Source organism: Alosa sapidissima, chromosome 12, assembly GCF_018492685.1.
Source record: "Alosa sapidissima isolate fAloSap1 chromosome 12, fAloSap1.pri, whole genome shotgun sequence".
Taxonomy (NCBI): domain Eukaryota; kingdom Metazoa; phylum Chordata; class Actinopteri; order Clupeiformes; family Clupeidae; genus Alosa; species Alosa sapidissima.
The window spans coordinates 20,025,404-20,034,550 of record NC_055968.1 but is presented as its reverse complement, the minus strand read 5'-3'; the positions used below and the strand labels follow the sequence as shown (position 1 = coordinate 20,034,550).

The 9,147-nt window shown below is 43.1% G+C and overlaps 1 protein-coding gene across 1 annotated transcript in view; it reads right to left on the bottom strand.

Moving 5' to 3' along the window:
* Positions 1-9,147, bottom strand: part of prdm5 (PR domain containing 5) — a 51,203-nt gene extending 42,056 nt beyond the window's left edge. The window contains exons 1-8 of the mRNA XM_042056877.1: positions 8,921-9,147; positions 8,246-8,329; positions 6,331-6,453; positions 4,319-4,484; positions 3,724-3,901; positions 3,159-3,257; positions 2,257-2,378; positions 372-451 (exon numbers count right to left, since the gene is read on the bottom strand). Coding sequence (XP_041912811.1) covers positions 372-451; positions 2,257-2,378; positions 3,159-3,257; positions 3,724-3,901; positions 4,319-4,484; positions 6,331-6,453; positions 8,246-8,329; positions 8,921-9,019 — 951 coding nt within the window. The 5' untranslated portion in view covers positions 9,020-9,147. The remainder of the gene's footprint in view (positions 1-371; positions 452-2,256; positions 2,379-3,158; positions 3,258-3,723; positions 3,902-4,318; positions 4,485-6,330; positions 6,454-8,245; positions 8,330-8,920) is intronic.

The following is a 9,147-nucleotide window of genomic DNA, read 5'->3' as shown; positions in this document are numbered from 1 at the left end:
AGTTAAGCTCCCACACTGTGTGAGAGAGGGAGAGAGCGAGAGAGGGAACGCAATATAGAAAGAGAGAGAGAGAATGAGAAGAGGATAAAGAGAGAGAGAGAGAAAGAGAGAGAAGAGCAGAATTGGGAAGGGATGTATTTGTTTTCAGAAAATCTAAAAATCAGGTGACAAAGTCACGAAAACTAAGACACGGCTGGATGGAAATGCACAAGACAGAAACCAGAGCCTTCAGAGACCAAAAAAAGGTAGGAGACACAGCTGGAGGGCTGAGATGGAAGAAGAGAAGAAAACATTGCTAGAGGGATGGAGTGGAAAAAGAGAAGGAGACATTGCTGGAGGGATGAATGGGGTGGTTGGAGTCGACCTCTGACCTTGCGATGCTCCTGAAGGTTCAGCGAGGATGAGCATTTCTTGTTGCAGATGGTACACATCAGTTTCCTTCGAGCGCTGCCTAAAAACACCAAAAAAAAAAACATGCGAAGAATTATACTTGTGTAACTCACAGGCACACACTCAGATTTCTGTGAACTCCTCAACACGTTTTAATGGACTTCATACGATGCTGAGTGTGAACTGATGCAGTATGTGTGCCAAAACTCACTCCAAAACTCACTCAAGCAGCTGTTGTACTTGTCTACAGAAAGAACACAAAGATGAACACATGGCCATATGGAGTCAAAGTCACAGTACTCATGGACCATCTTAAGATGGCTGAATTCCTGAGCTCAGCATTTGCCTCAGTTGTTACAATGTTTGGCTAACGTAGAGGGGCTAAAGCAGGATTTGGGCTGACAGCTATGCCAACTGTTCCAAGGCCTCATTCCAAAGAGATACAAAGAAATCCTCTTCCACTTTGACAGGGGGAATCTTTAGCCAAACTTCCATGCAAGATCTTACTGTGAAAAAAAAACAGCCAAAAGACAATGGAATCTCAGCTTGTTTTTGCCAGCATGGGACAGGGGTTGGTGAGTGAGGATGTGTACTTTCTGTCTGTTCGGCCAGGAGCCAAAAATGGTATATTCCGTCCTGCTCTTTGCCTTCTCCCGTGTGCGTGCTTGGAGATGCAGTGAGTGGCGTGCAGGTGTTACAGCCATGAAACAGCACAGCTCCACCAACGACGATAACACAGTCAGGAGTCAACTCAAGAGCCAGGAAGTGGCTGAGCGGAACGCTAAGTGCCCACAGACAACTCTGTCTCTCTTCTCCCGCTACGGTCCACTCAGACATGCGGCACTCACTAAATGACAAACACACACATACACACGCACACAGGCACACATCTAACGGGGGTGAGAGGTCAAATGCCAGCTGTACTTCCTCCTCTTACAAGCTGGGTGTCTGGAGATGAGCGCTAGAGCAAAAGAGGCTCTCTAATGACCAGGGAGAGCCTGTCAGCTTCCACTGAGTCCTTCTCAAGTTTTAATAAGGCCGTAAAAAACGTATTACATGGACAACAGAGCACCCCTACACCCACACACACACACATACACACACACACACACACACACACACACACACACAACACACAACACACACACACACACCGCATCCTCTTCCTCTCCGAATCTCACTGACATCACTGCCTGATGGGTGAGACTGGTCTCTGGAGGCTATCGCCACTACTTCCCCCTCCTCGCCCACGTAGCCGCCCCGCACAGCGATGGCCAGGCTCAGTGCCTAATGCAAGACAGAGCCTGGCCTGGGGACAAGGCTATGGCTCAGTCAGGCCAATGAAAGGCATAGTTTGGCCGCTACATCACCGCAATGCACGACTACGTCATGTGTCAGTCGGGCTCAACAACGCGCTCGCCATGAACTTCGACTGACGGGGTGGATCTTTTTTGACAGTCATTAGGCTCGCATTATGCCTTTGTTTAAACAGCAGAGTTTGTGGTGTGTGTTCGTTTCAAACAAACGGAAATGAGGGGAAGGATGGATTCATGTGGAAATGATCTTGAGCATAAGCTGAAATCACGTACTAACTAGGAAGAGTTGAGAGAATATCAAAGTGTGACCACAACAAGCAATTAATTTAATCAGTGTTACAGTGTTGCTAAGAGGGCCAGAGTCACTTAGGTGAAGATGAAGTATTTGACTTCTCCAAAACAATGCACTGACGTAAAACTATTAAACATAGTCTTTCACATGTGTCTCTCATTGTGTCATTTTGTGTTATAAAAACTGTGTGTGTGTGTGTGTGTGTGTGTGTGTGTGTGTGTGTGTGTGTGTGTGTGTGTGTGTGTCCTGTATGCAGACCTGTATGCACGTTTCCCTTGTGTTTCTTCAGTGCATCTTTGCTCTTGAACCTCTTCCCACAGCTCTCCGCTTTACAAATGAACCTGGCATCTCCTTTACAGGCCTCTTTGTGTTGTTCAAAACTACACAAACACACACACACACACACACACACACACACACACACACACACACACACACACACACACACACACACACACACACACACATTTAGAGAGAGAGAGAGAGAGAGAGAGAGAGAGAGATTTCTAAATGATTCACTATTACAGTGTGAATGAGCCAGAGTTCAATTCAAATTCCTCACTCTGGCCTATAGGACGCTGCATCTGCACCTTTCTATCTTAATTCCTTGATCCAGCTCTATGTCCCCTCTCTGCTATGTTGGCCTTCCATCAACACTAAGAGGTCACACTCAAGAGTCTTTTCGTCTGTAGTCCCTCATTAGTGGAATGATTTACATACTACTCCTCTTTCTAGTTTTGGGATCTTAAAAAGGCGTCTAAAGAATCATCTGTTTACCTTGTATTCAACTAATTCATTCTTACAGAGTTGTGGTTTGTATATTATTCTGGTTATTATTACTATTCTGTTATTCTGACTAAATTTTATTTAGTCTATTACCAATATAATGACAATAATGTTAATGTAATGTTTATTGATGTGATTGTAAGTCGCCTTGGACAAAAGTGTCTGCTACGTACCATAAACATAAACATAAATAATATCCAAACAAACATCTAACTAGACAACTAACAACTCGATCCATTTGTGTAAATTGCATGCAGATCTGAAAAGTGATTGAAAAAAGGGAGGGATAGAGAGCCAAAGGGATGGAACACATTGCATGAGATGTCGCTCATGGCGTTGGTCAGTGTGGTTGCTGTGCCGCTTAACTAGCCTACCTGGACTCGGAAGAGAACGTGCTGTGGCAGAGCGAACACTGGTGGGCTTTCGCCGAGTCTCCTGCTACTGGGGCTTGGCTCTCCGTGCAATGCAGCACACTGGCGAACAGGAGAGGACAGAAAGAGAGAACAGTCAAGGCTAGTCTCAGACACTGCTGTACAAAGTCAAAGTCATCACAGAACACAGGCAAAAAAAAACACAGAGATACACTGCAGAGGCTCAAGTCATGGCCTCAAGGTACTCCCCGTCTTTTAGCAAGTGCTCACTTTGTGGACACACAGATACATAACACAACGCTGGTTTGTTCACACACTGCTGACTGTTTAAGCAATTAGTCATCAGCCCAGCCTGAGGTAAGTGGAGGAGGATGTTTACATTGATCTAGATGTGAGTTGCATGGTGTGGTCTGTTGTGGAACTGCACTGAGATCAGTTCTATTCTACTCACTGGCACAGTAAGTGGAATAGGATGTTTACATTTATGTAGACATGAGGTGTCTGGCGTGTTGTGGTTCTGTTCTAGAACTGTGCTGAGATCAGTTCTATTTTACTCTAATCTACTCACTGGCGCTGCAGAGCCTGCTTGACGGGGAACTTCTTGCCGCAGTTGCGGCATTTGAACTCCTTCTCCTCTGTGCTGGGCCTCTGGTGCAGGCTCTGGAGGTGCGCTGCCAGGATCTCCTCACTAGGGAAGCTGCTCTCACACAGCAAGCATGGGTGGTCCTCCTTCTTGATGGTCAGCTCTACGTGTGTAGAGATACAGGCAGACAGTCGCTACACACTAACTACACAGTTACACAACACACTTAATACACACTATCACTACCAGGGCAGACAGAATTTCTCTATCCAGTAAAACTAATTAGCCAATGAAAAGCCATCTCAGAGGAAACTCAGTGTCATGTTTGAAGAGTCCTACACAATACATGGGTCTAGTGCCCATGGGTAAGCAGGTTTGGGTCTGAGCATGAGGTCATTTCCTGAACTCACTGTCCATATCTAGCTCCTTTTTGTTTCTTGTCTGCTTTGTACTGTTCTATCAATAAAGGTTAGAAAAAGTCCAAAATAAACAAAAAAATGGATAGTACAGTACATTTCAACACAAGAAGCCCCACAGATATTAGAGTTACTAATGTATAGCATTCATTGGTAATTCACACCTTCACTGAGATGCTTGCTCTCAACACTGCTTTCATCTCCGTCCTTGATGTCCTCCTCCTCCTCCTCTTCCTCTTCCTCCTCCATGTCACTGTCCAGATAGCCAATGAGCAGCTCAGTGTCGGTTTCAATGTCATCCACAGCCAAGTAGAAGATATTCTCTCCATCCTGTCGACCAAAAAAGGCAGACCTTTAAGACTGTCAAAGTGATCAAAGACACTCTCGTAAAACAAAAACAAAAATATATAAGGTTCAATAAAAAAAGTTGGCTAAGGTTCCCTGTTTGACAGGCTAAGGTCAAACAGGGAAATAATTGTTGCCTTATCTCAGCAATGTTACTGTGTTTTATTAAAGACCTGACAGTCAGCTCCTCTACTTGCATTGATGCCATACAGATTGCATGCCTCAGGGTATAGTATATTAATTAAACATACGCACACACACATGCACACGCACACACACACACACACACACACACACACACACACACACACACACACGGGCGCGCACACATACATCGACTTTTGACATACACAACATGAAGGACCCAAGTCCCATTACGATGAGACATTGGTCTGTTCGTCTGCTTGTCTTGATTAAGGTCAAAGGTCAAGCACTTGGAGCCCTAAACATGCTGTCTTTAAATGTTCATATTCCAAAGGTCAAACACTAATGAAATCAAATGTCCCAGTCCGTCTTCCTCTGGATTATAAATATGCACATATATTAATCTGAAAAGAAGAAAAAATGCTATAAATGTCACAGCTGATGGAACCCAGAGCTGGAAGCGCACATGTATGACCTTTCAACGACTGCTGGATTTTAGCGCTGTAGCATTAATGGCAAAACCATAGTCTTCAGACCACAGGTCCTGGGCTAACATGCCTCTCTGCAAGTCTGCTTTATTATTAGAAGTCTGAAATTTGCCAGTGCTTCATCTCTCTCTCTCTCTCTCTCTCTCTCTCTTTCCTTCCCTCTGTCTCTACAAATGGCATGTCTGCGTTTGGGTGGGCCTGAGTTAAGGGTGGGTAAGATTTGCAAGAACTACTGCCATTTGAAAAATAAAAGAATGCAAAAACAAATAAAAAAAGAAAACACAGCTGGAAGAACACTTCGGTGTTTGTTTGCTGTTCTGATGAGTCACACTGTTTGTCCCAACTGAATTACATGAATCTTGGCTACACAGACATAAAATGTATCTTATATTCAGTGCAATAAAGGGCAACAACAACACTATTGACTTTACAGTTGACCTAAAAACCTCACAGGGCATTCAGAGCCCACAGAGAGGTAGGTGAGCGGTCAAAGACTTCTGCTGAAGACCTGTGTTTAACCAAGGCTCATTACACACAAGACACAGTTATCAAATAAACCCGAGCCCTACATCACTCTCCTTAGACCTCTATCAGAGGACCGATTTCACAACATGTCTGCACGCGTAGACAAAACAAACCGTCCAAGTGACTCTTTCTGCCTGTCTGCTCTTCTTCTCAGGTATATTTAGCACTGCTTACTATAGGTGTGACAGGATAATCTAACGACATGACTGTATGTATAGTCCTTTCTCATGAATCCTGCAATTCCCTGTTGTCTTGATGCTCTCTCATTTTCAGTCTAATCTCCTCTTTTTTAATTTCCTTTTCCTTGTGTTGGCTCTCTTCTCTCTCTCATTCATTGTGTCTCTTTCTCACAGTCCTTCTTTTTCTGTGTTTTCTTCTTGCTCTCGTCTCTCTCTCATTCATTGTGTCTCTTTCTCACAGTCCTTCTTTTTCTGTGTTTTCTTCTTGCTCTCGTCTCTCTCTCATTCATTGTGTCTCTTTCTCACAGTCCTTCTTTTTCTGTGTTTTCTTCTTGCTCTCGTCGTCTCTCTTTCTCTCCCCATCTCCCTCCCTCCATCTCTCTTTTCTTAACCCCCACCCCCACTCCTTTCTCTCTCCTGGCTTGGAGTCTTTGAATCTGGCTATGCGATAAGGCTGGAGGTGTCGTTATCTACGGAGCACCGGCTGGCTCATACCTGAATGGCCGCCAGGTTCTTCTGCTCTTGCGACGGCGCCTGATGGACGAAGCGCAGCCAGTTAGCGTGCCGAGGGTTGCTGGCGTCCAGGATGTACAACACATCCCCTTTGGTCCCCCGTACCTGCGAAACACACAATGAAAACCTGCCAAAACTGGTCGCCACTGCAGTACTAAGCCTTCATCTGAAGACCCACACTCCCAGACACCCAACTCGCTACAGCCCAAGAGAGCACACTGGCGTTCAAAAGGGGTTGATTTTCACAGGCATGTTATTACAAGTAAAATATAACATTATGTTCCTCTCTGGAAACCAGTGCATGCATTTCTAATGTTTCTGTCAGCTAATCAGTTCATCCGTTTGACAGTTTTGAGATGATCTGAATCGCTTTCTGTCTGGATATGTGAGTGCTCAAGCATTTAAATTAGATCCATTGCACTCAAGTTTTCAAGTGTTCTTAAACACGCTGCCACTTTCCTTGATGTTAAAATAATGACTACATTATTCTACAGAGTGGGCTAGTGTCTGGGGCCAACAAAAACCCAAGCCTAATAATTACCGTCTGATGATTACTGAACTGCTCAAACCCAAATCATCAAATTGCTGTTATAGTCTTACACAAAACTGCTTTATATACTAAGTGCAACATACTTCAGAGTTCAAATATCTTCCCAGACTGAGTTGATAAAATTGGCTAAAAAATTGTAGTGCAGAGATTGAAAATTGGCCCACTGAATACCAGAGGATAATATCATACGGTTTAAAAATATAAATCAAGATTTAAAAAAGCTGTTATTACAGATGTCACAAGAGAATTTGAACCCAGTGACATCAAGAAGGTAATATTACAGCCGTGATGCATAAACACACGACACACAGATTTCAGTGTTGCAGACACTTGTGTACATTCAGTAAGGCTATCTGTATGTCATTATATCCTTGTGGGGAAAATAATTACAATTACATCAACGTATATTGTGGTGCACTGTGTGGAATTTGGCAAGCTTGAACTTCAGCAATACAACAAGATGGCACGAGATAAGTATAAGCCGAGATGAGCACATCGTCTACATGCCTGCTCCAATTAGACATTACTTGGAAGTAATCCAATGAAGGGTTTTATGCTGCTTTGGAAAAAGAGAAAAGATTGGGACCCTTCATGAGTGTTTAAAGAATCATTTTCCACTACTTCTCTTAATGAAAAAAGTTATGTGCCCAGAGGAATCATGCATTTTCCATATCGGCATGTCTGTCTGTCTGTCTGTCTATCTACACTACCGTTCAAAAGTTTGGAGTCACTTAGAAATGTCCTTGTTTTCATCATTTATGTTGTAAATGACTGTTGTAGAAAGAAATGACTGATCTTTAATGCAATATCTACATTGCCCATTATCAGCCACCATTCATCCAATGTTCCAAAGGCACATTCTGATTACTAATCTGATATCATTTTAAAAGGCTAACTGTGAAAACACTGGAAAACCCTTTTGCAATTGTAAGCACATCATCTGAAAACTGCTGCCCTGATTAAAAAAACAACGCAACTGATCTCAGCTGGTATTCTGTCTATAATGGAGTGGAATGGAAATTTCTAATGGACCCCAAACTTTTGAACGGTAGTGTATCTATCTATCTATCTATCTATCTATCTATCTATGTCATTATGCCTTTCCATAAGTCTGTCTCCATGTCTAACTATATTTCTATAGGCTAGGCTACTGACATATGAAACATTTAACATTGAGCATTGAGGAAGACACACACACACACACAGAGAGAGAGAGAGAGAGAGAGAGAGAGAGAGAGAGATAGAATGATATCCATTTGTATCAGATAGGGTACAAAGGAAAAGCATGCATGGGGTGTGATGATGTCAGTCCTCAAATTCACAGTGAAACATCATGGATTACTGCACCTCCCACATCAATCGCGGATCCATGCTCTCATCCATATCGCTCGGCATTTTCTTCTCTCCGGCAAATGGGCCAAACTTCTCTCCCTTAGACAAAACAGTTAGATATAAGCCATATGACAAATATGAATAGTTACACTGTATACAAGTTATCACTTTACAAAATACATACATTCCTAGTGGTAGCTTATGCTGCATAAAAGTTAACTGTTGGCCGTACAATGCTTCTTTGGTGCAACTCTTGATTCATTATTATTCTTGAAAGTCACAAATGAAACCTGTACCCTTCATCTAAGTGTCTTTCAGTGTTATGCATATGTTATCTAATTGACATCGCTTTATTTAGAGTTGGTACAGTTCAGCATAAACGGGCATCATACGAGGTAGTTTCATGTAGCCTACGCAGCAAATGCGCGAACGGTACATTGGAATACTATGCTGCAGCTGGACTATCGAGACAGCAAACGTTCACTCCTCCATACGTGGCAGTTCACGTCAGCAGCTGTAAAACGAACAGCGAACTTGCTATCGCTATGCATTTAAACCACTCGTTTAAACCTTACATCGTGGTCAAAAGCCAGCATAAACTCATTTTTCCTAAACGCGGCATCATATTACTTTTAAACGCGTCTCCAATTTTGTATTTGTTTTCGTTTTTCCTAACTCAAATGAACAAACCTTCTTGACTCTTCTCGCGGTGTAAAGCCCGATTCCGTCTTGGACCTTAGATGACTTCAGAGCAAATCTGTCTGGCACGTACATACCCAACATTGTCATTGCTTAAAACGAACTTTTATCTGTTGAATAACAGTTTGTGTAAACTAAAACGAGACTGCTTTAAGATGTTTTCGTGTAGACGGGAGGTTTTTCGGGGTCTGTCTTGGTGTCCAGGTTAGACTTCCATG